This window comes from Notamacropus eugenii, chromosome 3 (genome assembly GCF_028372415.1).
Source record: "Notamacropus eugenii isolate mMacEug1 chromosome 3, mMacEug1.pri_v2, whole genome shotgun sequence".
Taxonomy (NCBI): Eukaryota; Metazoa; Chordata; class Mammalia; order Diprotodontia; family Macropodidae; genus Notamacropus; species Notamacropus eugenii.
Genome location: NC_092874.1, coordinates 150,922,724 through 150,940,785, shown reverse-complemented (window position 1 = coordinate 150,940,785; position 18,062 = coordinate 150,922,724). Strand labels below are relative to the sequence as shown.

At 40.7% G+C, this 18,062-nt stretch overlaps 1 protein-coding gene across 1 annotated transcript in view; it reads left to right on the top strand.

Moving 5' to 3' along the window:
• LHFPL3 (LHFPL tetraspan subfamily member 3) overlaps window positions 1-17,815 on the top strand; it is a 705,585-nt gene extending 687,770 nt beyond the window's left edge. Inside the window, exon 3 of the mRNA XM_072653128.1 lies at window positions 17,618-17,815. Coding sequence (XP_072509229.1) covers window positions 17,618-17,646 — 29 coding nt within the window. The 3' untranslated portion in view covers window positions 17,647-17,815. The remainder of the gene's footprint in view (window positions 1-17,617) is intronic.
• The last annotated feature ends 247 nt before the right edge of the window (window positions 17,816-18,062 follow it).

Genomic DNA, 18,062 nt, shown 5'->3' with positions numbered 1-18,062 from the left:
ACTTCAGTAATCTAGGTGAGCACTGATGAGACAATGTAATGAGATGACAGAAAAATTTCAAAGGATCTCTAACCTCCGATAAATTGTATTTTAAAAGAAGACAGATACAGGATAAATGGATATATCAACATATTTAGATGCTTCAGTGGATCCAAAGTATTACTAATATAAGTACTCTTTCCACAGTATAGATTGTGACGCCCTGTGCCTTCTCATCTTATATGACTATATCCATACTCCCCTACAGACTTTGCCAAAAGAATCTACCAAGTGTGCTAAAGGCCTTCTTCCTGGTTCCTTTTAATAATCATACATATTTTTGGTGTCCTTTATTATTCTTTTCATATATAAATAATTATTGATCATATGTTGCTGCCTAATTACACCCACCAGATATTCTTCCACTGCCTGCTGGGTCACCTCTGACTTGTACTCTTCTGAGATCAGGTGTCCCAGGATTTGTAGCCAGATAGCATCATGAAGGATTAGTGTTATAAAAGATCCTTTTTCTGCCAAAGAATAGCCTGGGATCGTCGACAGCATTATATAGTATATGAAATTTCATTTATTCCCCTCTCTTCCTTTTACTCAGTCCTAGCATCATCTACCATCTCTAGTATTTGTCTAAGATATTAGCATGAGTGAATTAATTCAATGGAATATGCATCCAGCTTCCATATCTGAGTAACACACAGCTTCACTGGGGCTTAGACCTTTTATCTTGAGTAAGGTTTAAACCTTATATAGGATATCCCATTATTTTTTCATCCATTTGTCTTTTTCTGCATGAATGCAATGTCTTTTACAAACATGAACATCTAAAGACTCTCAACATCAACAGGGAATGATACCCCTTTCTTTTAGAATTTGTGTAGAACAGAATTCCTGAGACTGACAAATACCTTTGACAGTATGTCTCTCTGTTTTAGGCCTCACGTTATTGATAATCAAGATGGTTAAACAAAGTTCTCTTTGTGGTTACATCTATAAGGTTTTCTCTGTGGATCTTATATATGAAACTTACATGATCTTAATATATGGATGGGAAGTACCTTGTTAAAGCCTTTAAGGCTGATTTTTGCTCTATTGAGTCAAATACTCTCCTTTATCAACAAGCAAATGTTTTAAGATCTTATGTAGTCTCTCTGCCTCTGTGGGTGGCTGTGAAAAATGTTTGGTAACACCAGGAAACCAAATCCAGCCTGTCTCCAACTCATATCTTCTTAGTTTCAGATCATCCTCAGTGTCGTATTATTAGAATAAACCATTCTCATTCAAATGTAGTGAGACAGGAATTACTAGAGGTATTCCCAGGGGAGTGCTGTGGGCCTAGCTGCTCTCCACCCTCCTCCTCTCAGTTCATCCCCAATTTAAAGGTATCACCCCACAAGTATAATATGCATTGTCTCCCCCAATATATTGTATCACCTTCAGAGCAGAGAATATTTCACTTTAGGCTTTGTATCACTGATGCCCTACCCAGGGCCTTATCCAATAAACCCTTGTTGATTAACTGATTGATAGTTTGTTAGTAAAGATTTGCTTATCACTTTTTCATCTTAAGTTGAATAAAATACAGCAAATGTTTTGAAAAATGGTAGCAATGACATAGGCACATAGTCCAGTAGCTGCTGAGGTTTTCTTGGTTATCCTCTGGGTAATAATAGTATATAAAATATTTTCCCTTCCTTGAAGTCTCTCACTCTTTAAAATCTTGGCATTTTCCTGACTACCTCCAAGTCCACACCAACTTCAGCAGTTTTCTACTGAATGTATTCAGTCAGGTCCAGCTTCATCCTAAGTGCTCTCTGTTTCTTCAAATACCAAATGGGTCCTGGGGTGCTAAAGTCCAAATGTGGTTTGGTTCTGTTGTCATTGATGAGGAGAGATAACTACAGGAATGCTAGCAAATCTAGTCCATTTCACATCTATTAGTTCTCTCTCTTCCTCTTTCATCTATAAATACAAGGATGTCTTGAAATACATAAATATAAAAATATAACAGTCACCATCAAAAATAAATTTTTATTGTATCTTATGACAGCTGGGATGGTGGGCAGTTGCTGCCCATGAAGACAGATCGACATTTCTAGAATGGATTGGGGCACTGTTTACATTTAGTTTCCACTTAAGTAAAGAAAGTTTCACTCCGAAGGTAGATTAGGCAGGCCTTGAGGAAGCATTTGAAGAAGGGAGGGGCGACTACAAGGTCAACTTTGAGAGGCAAGCAATGCCTTGGGTAGAGAGTGAAGTGTGAAGAAAAAACAGAGTCACGGGGCAGTGAACCGGGGAGTAGCAAAATCAGACAGGGAAGTAGCGAGGAGATTACCTTAGTGAAGAGGAAGGAGGGAGAGATAAGAGGCTAAGTACATAGCAGCAAGAGATCTAGAGGCATTTGTCATGTTTAAAAGCAAATAAATATCCTAGTTACAAATGGCCCAGCTTCATGTGTGGCTGTAGTCTTCCGTGTATTTTCTGAAGAGCGATCGTAACAAATAACCTACTGCCAGAGCATGAGGGAATTGGGGAAATGTAAAAGTAGAATGAAATAAATTTAGACTATGTGTGTGGATATCTGGTCACCAAAGTAGAGCTTGAGAATATTGTACCCAAATTCTCAGGATTTACCTGTATTTGCAAAAGGCACTAAAATCTGACAGTGCCCTACCATAACCCACTTCTTAAGGGCTATCCCCTGGACCTGCCTTCTAGGTGAGATTCCTCTCCTCACTTCAGAAACAGTTCAAAATATGCCTGCTTTACATCAGAGCTAAATCGTCTGAGAGCAAGGATTCAGTGTAGCATCTGAGGCATATTCTATAGGTGCCCTGAGAGGCTAAGAAGGTCTACATGTAGGCAGAGTTTTCCTGGAAATTTTGTTGCTTTTAATAGGTTCCATGGCTACATCCATCCATGTTCCTTAATTGTGGGAATGTTAGGGAAGGGGTGTGAGGGAAGTTGTTCATAAAATAACAATCAAAATCCCTTCTCATGAATTACTTACATTCTAAGAAAAGGTCATATGGGAATGTATTGTGCCTAATGTCAAGTCTAATTGTCAGTTGCACACAAGAATAGAACACAATTATCCGGGTCTGGCACTTAAGCCATTTTCTGCCCCTTATTTGCACAGGAAGTCCAAAAGAGTGACATGCACAACAGTTTTAATTAGCATCCTCCAACTCTCTTACTTTGCCAAAGAGCATGCTTAGAAGACCACAAATTGGGGGTAAGGGTAAGAAAAGATGATATGCAACTCTGAATAAAAATGAGAATGGGGTGGGAGAGGAGGAATGAGGAAAAGGCCAGCTTTGGGGGAGAGCCCCAGATGAACCCCCTTGCCTGCTGTTATTTGTAAAATGAGCAAATCTTTAGGAGGAAAATATCTAAAACCTATGTTTCAGCTGGAGTACTTGCATGCCCACCCCTCCTTTCTGGGGCATTATAAGTGGACAGACCCAGATTCATGTGTATCCTCTCTTAAAATAGGGCTGAGCCCTTCAGTACCCCTTCCCTCAGTTTGGTGCCAATCAAGGCTGAGTGTGTTGCTGACACGTGGACCTTTATCTCAGCCCCTCAAAAACTCATTCCCAAAATCTAATGGTGGAGCCCACATTTATTAAGTTCCTGTTATGGGCAAGCCACTGTGCTAGGTCCTGGGGACACAGAGACAAAAATGAGACAGTCTCTGCCGTTGAGGACTTTAAATCCTACTTACCTTCAAATCCTATGCCTTTTCTGTCATAGACCCCACTGGCAATCTGGTAAAGTCTACAGATATTCTCAGAATAGCAATTTTGGAATATTGAAAGAAATGCTCAGTTTAAGTTGGGACTTGGTGAAAATAGACATTTTTTTTCACATCCAAGTTCACAGAGCCCCTGAAGTCTGTCCATGGATTCCCAGGTTAAGAACCCCTATACTAGAAGATATAGCAGGGAATTTGAGGATGGGAGGTTTCAAGGTCAAGATGTGGTAACGCTCCCTATGAGATTTTTCCTAATTCCCTCTAGCTGCTTATGGTCTTCCCTAACACCAAATTACTTTGTTATCTTCTTGTCTGGGCATAAGTTGCATAGTATATAAGCTCCTTGAAAGCAATGCCTGTTAGGATTGTGTATTTGTATCCCAGCACCTATTAAGTGTTGACTTGTGTTGTATTCATGAAAACAACATGTGAGCAACATCAGGAAGGAAGGCAATGATTCAGAGAGGAAAAATTGAGTAAGGAAGGCAATGAAAACATGGGGGACAGATTTTTCTAGTATGTAAAGGTGGGAAATGGAATGACAAGTACAAGGAATAGCCAGTAGCCTAGTGGGTACAGTATAGAATGTGCCAAGATGAGTAATGTGAAATGAGGCTTGTAAGGTAGATTGGAGCCAGATTGTGAAGGTTAAGGAGTTTGTATAATACCTTAGAGGTGAATGACATGTTCATATGCGTGCCTTCAGAAGAATATTTTAGCCTTACAGAGGTAGGATTAGGGGAGAACTTGGAATCAGCTAAGTGGTACAGTGGATAGAGCATTGGCCCTGGAGTCAGGAGGACCTAAGTTCAAATGTGACCTCAGACACTTAACTAGCTGTGTGATCCTGAGCAAATCACTTAACTTCAGTTGTCTCCAGAAAGAAAAAAAAAGGGGGGAGGGTGGGAGCCTGGAAACAGAGAAACCAATTATGAGATTCTTGCTATAGTTCAGGCAAGAGAATAAAAGGGTCTATACTACATTGGTAGCTCTAGGAGTAAAGACAAGGAGAGAGATCCAGAGACGGGATTCTAGAGACGTGACTGCTGATTGGAGACAGAGAGTAGTTGATGGGATGGGCTTGGGGAGTTGATGAGCTCAATTTTAGTCACACTGAATGTGAGATGCTAAAGAGATATTCCAATAGGCAGGTCCAAAAGTCAACTGCAGTAGCAGAGTTCAGGAGGGAGTTTAAGGTTGCGTGTGTAAAGTTGGAGTCATCTTTCCTAAACTCAAGCCTATGCAGGTCCATATGCTCTTGAAGAAGGGGCTCATTCAGTTGCAGCATGCCACTAGTTGCCCAAACTGCATTTAGGATGCTGTTTTTAAATATTTTCATAGGGTTTATTTGTTTTGACTAAAGTAGACAAGGAGGTTATGTCTTATTTTCCCAAAAGATTTCTTCATACAGTGGAGTTTCTGAGGAATTGCCTTCAGGACTCAGAGGCTTCTGTATAAAGGTCAGATCTTGTTTTCTGTCCCAAAGATACAAAGTCATTCGAGATTGTGGGCAGCACCAGTACAGGTTCTACCCAAGGAAGATCTGGAGGCTATACCCTTCCTCCTTCTGTAAGATCTCACTGTCTGAGCATCAGGCATTGAAACAACCCACGCCAATAGACACAGCCAATAGCTTATCATGGAAGCCATTTTTTTAAATGGATATATTGTGTAATAGCTGTGGTTTGGGTTTTGGTAACCTTATTATCCTAGCTAGAGACAGCATGACCTCAGTTCTAGCAATGGCTAGAACTGGCCTCCGAGCCAAAAAGCTTACATGTATCTCGCAATGCTTTAGGCAATTCTCTATGACTAGAACTTACAGAGAAAATGCTGTCCTGAATGGGTAGAGGAGGTTCCATTATCAGTCACTATCCTCTCTCTGTTATACTAACTGTGGGTAAAATAAGAATTTTAATAACAATGAAAATTAGAATATGTTGCTATCAAGTCATTTCAGTTGTACAGACTCTTTGTGACCCCCTTTGGGGTTTTCTTGGCAAAGATACTGTAATGGTTTGCCATTTCCCCCTCCAGCTCATTTTACAGATGAGGAAGCCAAGGCAAGAAGGTTTAAGTGACTTATCCAGGATCATACAGCTAGTAAGAGTCTAAGGCCAGATTTGAACTCATGAAAATAAGCCTCTCTGACTCCAGGCCAGGCACTATCCATTGCACCACCTCACTGCCCAAATAATATGTACAATGCAGATGGCATATTTCTGGTTGGCATGATCATTTTGCTTTCTGATCATTTCAATGAACATTTATTATTGCAGAGGTGGGAGGCCCCTAGTTGTAGCACACTGCATACATTTTCAGACTTTTTCAGTGTATCTTATTTGCTCATCTTTTCCTTCTTTCTTTTTTACTTTAAAAAATTATGCTTTTTTTAAGGGAATGACTTCCTGGGAGGGGAGAAAGGAGGAATATTGGAAGAAATTCTAGAGATATACAAAAAAAGCCAAAAATTTTTGTTTTTTAAAGGGATAAAAATTTATTAAAATAGCAAACATTTATTAATTGCGTACTATATGACAGGACAGTAGATATGAGAGAAAAATAAAACTCATCCCCTGCTCTCAAGGAGTTTACATTCTGCTCAGTGACAAGGGGGAAAGGAATACAATATGTACATGGAGAAGTACAAAATTTATGCAAAGTGATGCAAAATAGCTTCAAGGAGGACAGAGTGCTAATAATAAGGTGCAGAGACTTCCAACAATTTTTTTTCCTCGAAATCCTTTCAACCAAAAAAAGAAAATATGTTGTGAACCCCCAGGGTAAGTTAATATACTACTCATAATATTCTTTTAGATTTACACATCAAGTGCTTACAATAACTACAACAATAACTTTTGCTCAAAAAAGCTCTAAATTACTGCAGAAACAAAAATCTACGATGCTCCAAATATACACACAGAAAAAATATATTTATAGCATAATTAGGCAGTTCTTTACTCCTAAATATGTCGTTAAGGAATTTTTTTTAGCAATAACCTGCTAGACCATGGTGGAGAACCACTGAATAGGAGCCACTGAATTCGGACAATGAGAAAAGGCCTTATGTTGGAGATGGGGACTGAGCAACGCTTTGAAGGAAGATGAGGATTCTGGGAGATAGATGTGATGAGGGCAGGCTTTCCAGACCTAGAGGCTGACCTCTGTAGAGACCTGGAGGGGAAAGATGGAATATCAAAAAGTTTTCAAAGTAGAATAATATGAAACCATATTAGAAAAGTATTTGGGAGCCAAATTGTAGAGGTCTTTAAATGAAAGGTTGAGGAGTATGTACTTTATCCTCAGAGCAGTAGAGGGCTACTGAGTATTTCTTAGTAGGAGAGTAGCATTGTTAGATTTGTGTTAGAGGAATATCATTTATCAGCTAGGGGAGAGACCAGAAGCCGAGGGACCAATGAGACATGTACTGCAATAGTCCATGTAAGAATTATACTGTGTCTTTCTCCTGCTCTAGACTTTACTACATAAGGTGTATTTGAATAGTAACTAGCACTCTGAAAGCTTAAGAAAGTAGTAACCATTTGGTATTAGTGGAGAAAATCTGTACTGCTTGATTCAATTCCATTTTATTTGCCTTGCCATTGTTTTATTAAATAGTTTTTCCTCTGAAAAAAAAATAGTCCACGTAAGAGACCATTCAAGCCCAAACTAGGGTGAAAACCACATTAGTGAGAAAAAGGAGATAGATATGAGAAATCCCATGGAGGAAGAATTTCCAAAACCTGGCAAATGATTGGGTATTTCAGAGTAAGGGATAAGGATGACTCCAAGGTTGTGAACCAGGGTGACAGGAAGGGTGGATGATGGTACTCTCAGTAGAAGTAGGAATCTATCTCTCTATCTTTAGAAGAGGAACGAGCTTTGAGGGACATATAATGATTTCTGTTTTGGATGTGCTAAGACTGAGATGCCTGCCCATGGAGTATCTAAGTGGATTGATCTAGCAGACAGCTGGAAATGTAAGGCTCAGCTTCAGGGGTGAAAATAGAACTGGAGATAAAGATTTGGGTGTCATCTGCATGGAACAGATAATAATGCTTTCATGTTTTCAAAGTGCTTTATATACTTTGTCTCAACCATGTTATTACACATCATGGCTATCCCTTGGAGAGCTAAAGCTCAGCCCACTTCCGGGGGTACTATGGTATAATGCAAAAAGCACTCCACTTGGAGAAAGGAATGACCTGTGTTCAAATCCCACCTTTGACAATTTGCTACCTTTATGACAATGTTCAAATCACTGAACCTTTCTGAGTTTCCATTTCTTCAATAAGAATCCCTAAAGTACCTACCTTAACCAGGTTGTTGTTTGACTCCAAGGAGATCATAGAAAATGCTTTGTAAAACTTGGAGGTTTTATATAAATGTCAGCCATAGCCCAGTAGTCAAGATCAGGGAATAAAGGCAGCTTAGGGCTTTAGATGATTAAAATTCTGCTCCTCTATTTCAAGGCTGGAGACCATCAATTCTACTTACCCCAGAGTCCCCCAAGTGGTCTATAAGAAAGGAGGGCTGTGAGCAAAATCAGCATATGGAGAACATGCCAATTCATCTTCTACCTCTGTGTCTTTGCGCTGGTGGTGTTCAGTCTCTGTTTCTGTCTGTCTCTCTTTCTGTCTTTGTCTCTCTGTCTCACTTTCTATTTTTCTACATGTGTATATCTCTGTTTGTCTTTATCTCTGTCACTATCTCTCTGTCTGTCACACACACACACACACACACACACACACACATACACATACACACACGTCTTAAAATGCAACATGTAAGTCCCTCAAGGCAAGGACTGAGTTTAACTTTTATCTGCATATCTCCAATCTCCATCTTTGTTATCTAACATGGTACCTGGAACATAGCAGGTACTTACTAAATGTTTGTTGAATTTCATATGACAGTATCATAAAAGATTTAGCACAGAAAGGGACCTTAGTGGCCATCTGCTCCAAAGATGAGGAAACTGAGACCCAGAGAGGTTGTGACTTGCTAAGAATCCTTAGGCCACTGCACTATCAGCCAGTTATTATTTTTACTAATCTCATAGAATTATTGTAAGGATCACATGAGATACTGTATCAGAGCACTCTGCAAACTATACAGACCTTTACCAATGCACTAGTTCTATAGAATTTGAGGTCTCATGGTAAAATGTTCAGCTTCCTTTAAGACCATTGTACTCAGGCTCTCAAATAAAGCCTCTCCGATGGCCTGGTGTAAGGTGGATAGTTTATTGGATTCTGGACTTGAAAACATGATGTAAGGAAGAATGACCAATAACTTGAGCATGGATCCTTAGGTCCTGGGAAGATGCAGCCTGGGAATTCTTCTACCACTCATTATCATAACAAAGATCCAGTAAGTGAGTCTGCTTTAAAATATAAAAATAAAAAGTCTACCCACTCACATAGAAACCATTTTACAATCCCCCACACAGTGATGGCATCCCAGCTACTCTAATCACCAGGGCTCTGTGCCCTAATTGAATAGGTCAGCTAAGAACAATCAACATTCACTCAAGTGTGGGCCCCACAGGAGACCTTTCAAAGTCTGTAAATAGAAAGAAAATCTAACGACATAGCATTTAGGTAGTTTGGACAATGCAGTCCTTGCAAATGCTGCTCTCATTAACCGTGATTCAAGTGACAACTTCCAAAAGGATTTGCAGAAAACCCTTACAACATGAAACACCAGCAAGCCAGAAGCACATGACCCACTACAAGGGCAAACCCGCCTGAACAAAGATTCAATGCGGTGAATGACTTATTTATACAGGTTCTGCTCTGCACAGACCTGGAAGGATGTGACATCTATTAAATTGCCTCTTTTGAGTTGCACAGCCATCCACATTATATGGGAAATGTTAGCCAAAGTTTTGAAGAGAATGAAAAGTTTTACAGAGTGACAACCCCAGAGCTCTCACATAGACATTGTCACGAACCCTGCAAAATGTTGTCTGTGTCTCATGGAGCCAAAAGACTGAAAACTGAAAAGGGGAGAGGTGGGAAAGAAGATCTGCATTTCTCCCTTCCCATCTGATGGATCTGTGAAATTAATTGGAATGCCTGAGTATTTTTAGGACAAATTGTCATCCTTAAGGAAATTCTTAATGAAGCCAAGTAGCTGTGTTTATGGACCTATGTTTTCCCTGTTCCTTGAAACCTGCATTGTATTGTAGAGAAATACCATAATGGAAACCAGTAGACCTCCCATCCTCACCTCCTAGGATACCTTCCCAGGCCCTCAGGGTTTGGTTTTATAGAGTACTAGTGATGAAATGCTCTCACCCATTCAGACACATGACGGTTCCCAGTTTTAGGTTTAGACTTCTAGGTTAGTGCCATCACGTTCAAATAGAAAGGGATCCCTGTGAAGTGCACATTGACTTAGCAAATCACAAGTTAATATTATCTATGTAGAATTGTATTTTTATTTATTTTGCTAAACAGTTCCCAATTATATTCTGGTCTGGTCTGAGGGCATTTAGATGTTTTACAGAAGCAGCCTGTAGATCCCAAGTTTCATACTTTTACTCTAGGCCATCAATCAAGCCAGCAATAAATATTTTTTAAGAGCCTACTATGTGTTATAACCTTCCTAGGCAACTATCTCCCAATTGACTCAAGAGTTTAAGACATTATCATCATAGTCTTCAGGGATGGGAAACTTACCAACCCCGATTTAGACAGTACTTTAAGGTTTGCAAAGCATGTATATTTCATTTGATTCTGACAACAATCCTGTGAGGTAGCTGTTATCATTATCCCCATTTTGTACATTATAAAATTGAGGCTGAGAAACACCTGAAGGAAGATTTGAACTTGAGTCTTCCTGACTCCTCATCCAGTACTCTATGCTCTATGATACCTAGTTGCTGTAGACATCCTTAGAGGTGTACTACTTTTTCATGATCATCAGAAATTTGAGAGGCTAAATGGCTCTTATGGCAATTGTGCCCAGCATGATGACTGGTGAAAGATGAAATTGATGCAAAGTAATGAGGAAGAAGGGGTGAAGCCAGAATGCCCCAGGGCTCAAGATCTGAGTTCAGTGGATTAAACACTCAGCTTCCACATGGGGTGATCCACAAAGATCTGGGTGGAATCTCCACCTTGGTTATCTACTCCAAGAGAGTCCAATGTTTGTCAGTAGCTCATTTTATATGCTGCTATGGCTTAGAGATCTACCTAGGTAGCCTTTAGCTCACTAGAGCAGTTTGGGGACTAGAATGCAAGGCAGGGAGGTCATGAAGAGTCACAGATAGAAGCTACAGTCTGTATGAAAGGGAATATTCCGAGTAGAGGAGCAACTGAAGTCCATATAACTAAATAGTACCAGAAGATGTAACAGTATAGCAATGGGGGAATTCTTTGATTGTACAGTGAATGTACTTGGTAGGACTACATTTTAGACAGGAAGCCTTGAAGAGAGATGAACCTTAATTTTTAGGGTAGTGAGCCATGTGTTCCAAAACTATGAATAAACTGGGGCCAATAGCTAGATTAACAGTGAGAGCACAAGCCACAATGCCAATGGCTATTTCAGAGGAAGAGGATGGTCTGGGTAGTCTAGGGGAGGGTCAGCATCAGACAGAAAGTTTGTCATTTGTTTGAATCTGTGGACCTGAGGGTGGGGGGAATCTCTATTCAAATCCAGGGTGACAGCCACCCACGGTCACTGAGGTGAATGCAGAGGCTGTAGCAGATCTATCCATGACTTTGCTCATAGAGTTCTTAGACCTGTTATGAAATTCATGTATTTTCACATGATGGCAGACATCATGCTGGCTACAAGGCTTCCAAAATCCTAACTGGCCTTAAGCAGGGTTTGGAGAAAGGTCACATGGTATGTGGGTGGCACCTCAGTTTTGGCTTCCCTGGGAAGAACACAGATTCGTGTGACCCAGAGATTCCCGGTGGGCAGTAATATAGCTAAGGACCTCAGCTAGGTCTGCCTGTAGTGATAAAGCCAGATAAAGGTGACCATGTTTCTCTGGGATTACATTGCCATAAAAGCTTCAGCCCTGGGAAGGCAGATGGCAGTTGGCTTATGTCTGGCTCCCCATACCTGAAGGGGAAATAGTGTCAGCGAAAAATGGAATACACTTTCTAAAATCAGAAGACAAATCCAAATTCTCCCTCTCATACATAGTCACTATGTGATCTTGAGTAAGCCTTGGTTTCCTCGTGTACAAAATGAGGAGTTGAGTAAGATGTTCTCTGAGGTCCTTCCCGGCTTTAGATCTATGGTTCAGATGGGATTTTTGGAAGAGGGCAAAAACCCACTGGTTGTGGTTACCACCCCCTCCTATTGGATAACCAAACTGAACTATTTTTAACAAAGATGGAAGTATTAATTCAACTGTTGGGCAGTGCTAAAGTGTTCCCACTTCCAGTGATCAATTCTTGCTCTGCCTGAGTGCTGATCCCACTGAGATCAGGGAGCCAGAATCAAGATCCACCTTCATAAAAGGCCAGTAGGCACTACATACGTTCCTTCAACAAGTGGCTCTTTACTAGAATGAGAGAAATAAAGGGAAAATCAGAATGGGTGGGGGGATAGGGAGTGATCTGTCAACTTGTATTATCCCTTCCCCCAAATGAGATTGTAAAATTTCTTTTCTTTTTAAAGTATACTTGCTTCACTCTATTCAGACACCATCAATTCTTACAGTGAGGATGGGTAGCATGTTTCATCCTAAGTCCTCCAGAGTTGTCTTGGTTCATTGTATTATTAAGAATAGCTAAATTAGAATGCAAAATTTTAAAACATCTCTCTTTTGTTCTTTCTACCATTTTATTTAGTCTAAGTTATCTGGAACTTTTGTTTTTTCTCTCCTTCAGAGTCTTAAACCTTAAAAATGGATTTGAGCATAATTTAACCCCCGATTTCCCAGTGTACTAGTAAAAGAATTTCAGTTTCCCACACAGATTCACTCTTCACATATACTGAGAGAGAGATGCTGTCTCAGCCTAAATCAGATCTCCAGTGCCTATGGGCTTAAACATTAAATTCACACAAAACAAACACATAATAAACTTGTTCTTTTAGGGTTTATCATATTTTAAGCAATAAAAGCACACCTTCCAATTATGCAAGTTTATTGACTTGCCAGAAGGAGGATACTAAATTAGGCATCCCTGTTGTTATTGTGAAGACAATGGATAAGTAACTAAAGCATGTGGGTAGCTCTCTGGCAAGAAAACAAAAACCAAGAAATGGAGAAGAAAGTCTGGCTCAGAGACGGTAAATGACTTGTCAGGAGTCACACAGCTAGTAAGTATCTGAGGCAGGACTCAAACCCCCGGTCTCCTTGATTACTGGTCCATTGTGGCCGCTACTGTTCAGGCATCTTTCAGGCATGTCTAATTCTTCATGACCCCATCTGGGGTTTTCTTGGCAAGTGGTTTGGAGTGGTTTGCCATTTTCTTCTCCAGCTCATTTTACAGATGGGGAAACTGACGCAAACAGGATTAAGTGACTTTCCCAGGGTCATACAGCTAGTATGTGTCTGAGGTCAGATTTGAATTCAGGAAGATGAGTTTCCCAGTCTCCATGTCCATCACTCTATCCACTGTGCTACCTAGCTGCCCTCAATTACTGGTCTTCCAACACTGCCTCTCTTCCAGAGTTGGGAAGAGGGGGAGATGTTGCCTCCAACCCGGACATCTGTCCTTGATCTACTGGGAACCTGCCTCATGGGTCAGGAGCTACCACTTGAAAGTACTTTGGAACATGAAAGTTCTTTGTAACTGCAGAGAGTTAACCAAAGGTAAGGTGTTATTATGACTAAGAGACTTTAGAGAGGGCTGTTAGAGTGTGGCCCAGCAGCTCTTTCTAAAGGAGGGAGACCTTTCTTAATCTCTAACCTGCAGAGAGGTTCTCTAATCAGCACAAAGGCCTAGAGTGCCAGGGGTGGGCAACCTACAGCCTCAAGGCCACATGTGGTCCTCTAGGTCCTCAAGTGCTGTCTGAATCCAAAGACAAAGGGCCACACTTGAGCACCTAGAGGATCACATGTGGCCTTGAGGCCACATGTTCCATACCTCTGGACACTCTTCTCAAGAAGATTCATAAGCCAAATACCCTTGTTCTCATTCAAGTCAGAGACATCCCTTTCTTCTTCCAGGGTGTGACTTGTGTATAGCCAGTGTCCTAAGACCAGCTATGTAATTACTGAAGGCCACAAAGTGGCCATATTGACTGCTTTACTTATTCTTGTATACTCCAAGAGTTACATGGATATTTTCATGCATGATTCTCCTGTGTGCATGTAACCATTAACAATTGCAAGAAACATGTTCCTTGGAAAAGGAAAAAAAGATTAGATTCTATATTCCTGGACATCAGCACACAATAGCAAAAATAAGTTTTGGTTTTTTCCTACATGGTCAGTTGTAAATGTATTTTACAATATCAAAAAAAAGAGGAAGGACAAACTTCCTTCTTCTTTCTCTGCGTTAAACTCAAGTCATCCAAATTCCTAAGGTATAATCATTTGCTGTCCCTGTTCTCTCTCTTGTATTCCCCTTTGGTTTGTTTTTTTTTTCCTCCCCATTCCCTTCCTATAGTTCTTTGTAAGTGTGATACACTGTGGATAAATCAGACATACCCATAATCAGCTTCTTCTGTGGCTTTGGGTAAAACTTCTTAAGATGATAATAGTAACAATAATAAAAGCCAGTGCTGAAACAGTGCTTTGCGGCATGCAGAGTGCGTTCCGTGCTATCTCCGAGGCTGAGTATTCTAGGGTTGCTCATACAAACCAAGCTTGGAATTCTGTAGACATGAGCTTGGGGCTGGGGGAAGAGGGAAGGCTAGACCACCCTTTGTTTAAGGCCACACCAGCACAATATAAGAACCCAGCATTTGTTCAGGATCCTGTACCGCTTAGCGTAAAAAGGCATTCTCTTGTAGGGGTTCTGCCTACATGAAGCAACTTAAGGAAACCATTAGAGTCTAATCATCATTATGACATCATCATATTCCAATTATCTTCACTTGGTTCAGGGAGCAGTTAGGCTAGTTGTGAACAATCTGACTGAGAGAAGTCCATTAAAATCAGACTGTGTGCGATTTTTTTTTTCTGTGTATTTGTAAAACAGCTGGCAGACAAATAGGATAAATGAGGCTCAATTTCCCCAGTACTTCCCTAGCCACCCATTCAGAAAGCATCATCCAATTTTGAAGTAGGGAAATGATTAGGACTAGACAGGGTTCCTATTGTTTCCTTGGAGTTTGCTCAGCTTCAGAGGGCCCAGTGATGAAAAAACACACTTGTAAGAAAACAATTCCAGAGCCTTCTTCAGCCCAGCAGAGAGAGAGAGAAGGGTGAGAGAGGCTGCTGTAGAAGGAGCATCACCTTAAAAAAACTTTCCATTTATTTATTCATTCATTCATCTAATTCATTCATTTGTTTATTAATCAATTTTTGCTATATTCTGATTGCAAGCAGGGTACCCCATCTGCCTGGTGGAGCCAGGTTGTAAAAACCTAGGCTGTAAGACATTGAATATGTAGTCAACAGGCGTACTGCAGTACTGGAAGTAGAAAGCAATGGGGAAGAGTGGGGGAAGGAAGGAATTTGAAGTCCAAGAGCCTGGTTTCAAATATTACTTTTTACCTGTGTAACTTGTAACAAATCATTTGATCTCTCTAGGTCTAAGTGCTTATATGTAAAATTAAGAGGTTGTTCTACCAGAGGTTCTTAACCTGGAGTTGATGAACTTTTCATTTATATGTGTATACACATATATACACACATACATAAACACATACACATACACACACACACACATATATCTTATCAGTATAATTGGTTTCCTTTGTCATCCTACATACATTTAGAAACATAGCTTTGACAAGGGATCTATAGGTTTCCCCAGACCAACAAAAGTGTCAGAGATACAAACAGGATTAAGAAGCCTGGATCTAAGTGATGATTGAGCCCTTTCTGCTCTAAATCTATGATCCTAACTGTGACTCCAACAGACGGGAGACAGGAGAAAACAGGGCTGAGAGGCCAAAGGCTGAGCATTAACTAGAATCTGGGAAATGGGAGTGTCCTATCTGAGTGTTAGAACTCCACAGCTGCAAATACTGGGAATAATCAGTCAGTCAATCCACACTTGTGAAGTGCCAGTCATGTGCCCAGCACTGTGCTAAGTACTGAAAACACAAAAAAGGCCAGAAGACAGTCCCCGCTCTCCAGGAGCTCACTGTCTAAAGAAGAAGACAGATGTAAACAACCATGTAGAAAGAAGTTAGACACAAGATAAACTGGAAATGTGTGTGTGTTCGTCCTTCATTGCCGAAGAAGCCCATGCCATCGGAGAAATGATGACATGACTTACACTTGACTTTGTTTTGAGTGAGGGAGGGCTGTGCAGGTCACCAGCCTCACTTCTCCTCCAGAGCCATCTGAATCCAGTGACACTTGACACTCACTAGTTGTGTGACCTTGGGCAAGTCACTTAACCCCAATTGCCTCATTCTGGGTCATCTCCAGTCATCCTGATGAATATCTGGTCACTGGATTCAGATGGCTCTGGAGGAGAAGTGAGGCTGGTGACCTGCACAGCCCTCCCTCACTCAAAACAAAGTCAAGTGCAAGTCATGTCATCATTTCTCCGATGGCATGGTCTTCTTCGGCAACGAAGTCACAAACACACACGCAGAAATTACAGAAAGCAGGGTGACATGAAACTGGAAATAATCAACAGAGGGAAGACGCCAGAATTAAATGGGATTAGAAAAGGCTTCTTTTAGAACAGGGGTGGGGAACCTGAGGTCTCAAGGTCACTTGTGGCCCCCTAGATCCTCAGCTGCAGCTCTTTGAATCCAGACTTTACAAAACAGTTCGATTTGTGACCTCAAGGCCACAGGTTCCCCACCCCTGCTTTAGAGGGTGAAATTTTAGCTGGGACTTGAAGGAAGCCTGGAGGCAGGCTTTCCATGAATGCATAAGGTACAGCCAGTGAAAACACCCTGAGTCAGGAGATGAGGTGTCTTAAAACAATCCCACTAAATATTTTTTGCCATTCTGATCTACTCCCTTTGTTTCACAGATCAGAAAAATAAAGCCCAAAGACATCAAGTGAGTTTCAGTGATATGAGCAAGACTTGAGCCTGTGTATTGACTCCCAGACCAGTACTATCACTCCTACTCCCAGCTCCTCAGGAAGCTGTTTTGCGCATTCCCATAGATGGACTGTGTTTAACTTGGCTGATTTGATTATACATCAGTCTGTGAAGCTGGCCTAAATCAACAGGTTGACCATGCTACATGTGGCCTTATCTAGTCCCAGACCCCACTTCCATACTTGCTTGGGAAAGGTAAAGTCCCTTCTGCTCCAAGAGGGAAAGATGGCCAAGAGGTAAAACATACCATGATCAAATTGGTGCTCTGTGGTCAGTATGGAATTAGATTTGTTTGATCATGCATATTTGTTATAAGAGTTTTGTTGTTCTTTGGGGGAAGGAAATGGAAAGCTTGCAAACTGAAAAAAAATTAAAAATTTTAAAAATTGGTGTCCAATTTTAGCCAAGAACAAAGAGCACATAGATCTATGCATCTTAGGTTGGAATATCAATGAGATCTGGGAGAGCATGCCTTGCCATAATCTGAGACCCTTGGACAGTTGGCTCCAAAATTTCTAAGTGGGGCATAAAAACTTCTCAGTCTCTTTTTTTTTCAGGCTTTACTATTTTTTTAAATCTCCTTTAGATAAGGGAGACACCGTGCATTTTAACCCATCTGCTGTGGTGACTTTTTTATGCTGAATACCTAATACAGGAAAAAAAATCATCCTTCCTGGCAGAAAATGACCTGTCTCTCCTCTTTGTTTTATCCAGTTCTGCTAAGCCAATACTCTCTAGAATGAGCACAAAACAACACAAGTAACAGCTTTTATACATCAACATCCAATGCAAAGAAGCTTAGAAGAGGACCGAAGAAAGAGATGAATGTGGACAAGTGTGGAACACCCAACTGTCAAGAACTTCCTTCTATATCTGGATCAACAAACATGGAAGGGATTCCTGAGGGGAGGGAGGGAAGAGAGAGAGAGAGAGAGAGAGAGAGAGAGAGAGAGAGAGAGAGAGAGAGAGAGAGAGAGAGAGAGAGATGCAATCTTGGATTAAACACCAGCTCATTAGAAACTGTCATTGAATAAGATCTTCAGAAGTGCATGAGAAGTCACATTTGGGAAACATTTTAAAAACCAGGGGAATGTAGTTGTTGCTAGATTAACATGTAAAATATATATATGTATTGAAGAGGTTTGTAAATTGTCCTTTT